The sequence below is a fragment of the Priapulus caudatus genome, unplaced genomic scaffold, assembly GCF_000485595.1.
Source record: "Priapulus caudatus unplaced genomic scaffold, Priapulus_caudatus-5.0.1 Scaffold409, whole genome shotgun sequence".
NCBI classification, from domain to species: domain Eukaryota; kingdom Metazoa; phylum Priapulida; class Priapulimorpha; order Priapulimorphida; family Priapulidae; genus Priapulus; species Priapulus caudatus.
Window position 1 is genome coordinate 153,952 of NW_014577470.1, and position 1,246 is coordinate 155,197.

The 1,246-nt window shown below is 45.9% G+C and overlaps 1 protein-coding gene across 1 annotated transcript in view; it reads left to right on the forward strand.

The window, feature by feature from the left end:
* The window catches only part of LOC106810084 (relaxin receptor 2-like), a 36,782-nt gene that overhangs the window by 28,888 nt on the left and 6,648 nt on the right, over positions 1-1,246 (forward strand). Inside the window, exon 7 of the mRNA XM_014813358.1 lies at positions 371-486. Coding sequence (XP_014668844.1) covers positions 371-486 — 116 coding nt within the window. The remainder of the gene's footprint in view (positions 1-370; positions 487-1,246) is intronic.

Below are 1,246 nucleotides of genomic sequence, written 5' to 3' on the forward strand. Positions count from 1 at the left end.
CACACACACACATGCACGCACACACACACACACACACACAAACACACCGTGGGGAGCGGGTTACACACACCGTCTAAAAGGGAGAAGATACGTTCCGTAGAATAGGAGCCTGTTGTAAGTCACAAAATTTGTCTTAACATTAGTCTTAACCTAATCGCGCAGACGGTGGACAAAAACATTGTAAAGTTACGAGAACGAAAAAAAATTCTAGCCACTACAAATTTTCTCACAACTTTGCGAAGCTCTGTCAACAGTTAATGTTAAGACTCATTTTGTTTTTGACAGCGCGGTCCCACGTTAATATCGCTTTTGTAACCGTTGTCATGGTAACCGTCGGTGATTGTAACCCCAGATTTTTCTACGTGTGCAGCATCGGACTTCCTCATGGGTCTGTATCTATTCATTATCGCCGCACACGACGTCAAGTTCCGCGACGAGTACATGCGACGCTACGCTCGTCTGTGGATGGACAGCGTCGGATGCAAGGTAGCTGTATTACACATAGCTAACCTTTTACTCCGCATATCCTCATAGCTAAGGCTGTTCTATGCGACGCTACGCTCGTCTGTGGATGGACAGCGTCGGATGCAAGGTAGCTGTATTACACATAGCTAACCTTTTACTCCGCATATCCTCATAGCTAAGGCTAATCTATGCGGCGCTACGCTCGTCTGTGGGTGGATAGCGTCGGATGCAAGGTAGCTTCCCCCGTCACACGTATTAGCAGCCTAGCTATTTTCCTCGCGATATCTCAAATGAGCTAAAGGCTAGCTCTATGCGACTCTACGCTCGTCTGTGGGATGGACAGCGTCGGATGGCAACGGTAGCTTCCCCGTCACACGAGTCACCACCCTTAACCTGTCGGCGAATAGCTAGTAGCATATATGCTGGCTCCTGTATTACGAATAGCTAAGACTTTTACTCCTCAGAGGCTAAGGCTAATCTATGGCTAGATCTTAACGTCGGATGGCAAGGTAGCTTCCCCCGTTCACCGACGTCAATCTTGCCCGTACATGTCAGAAATCTAGTGCACATAGCTGCTCTGTATTATATATTAGGCTAACCATTTACTGCATATACTTACCGATTTATTCCACATAGTTATCTATCTAGCTCTACAGCTGTAACCTTCCTCACACCACATAACTAACAATTTACTCTCAAAAACTAATTCGTTTTATCGCGCACATTAACTAACGTTCTCTTTATTCCTCATATGCCATTTCTGTATCCACATAGCTGACGG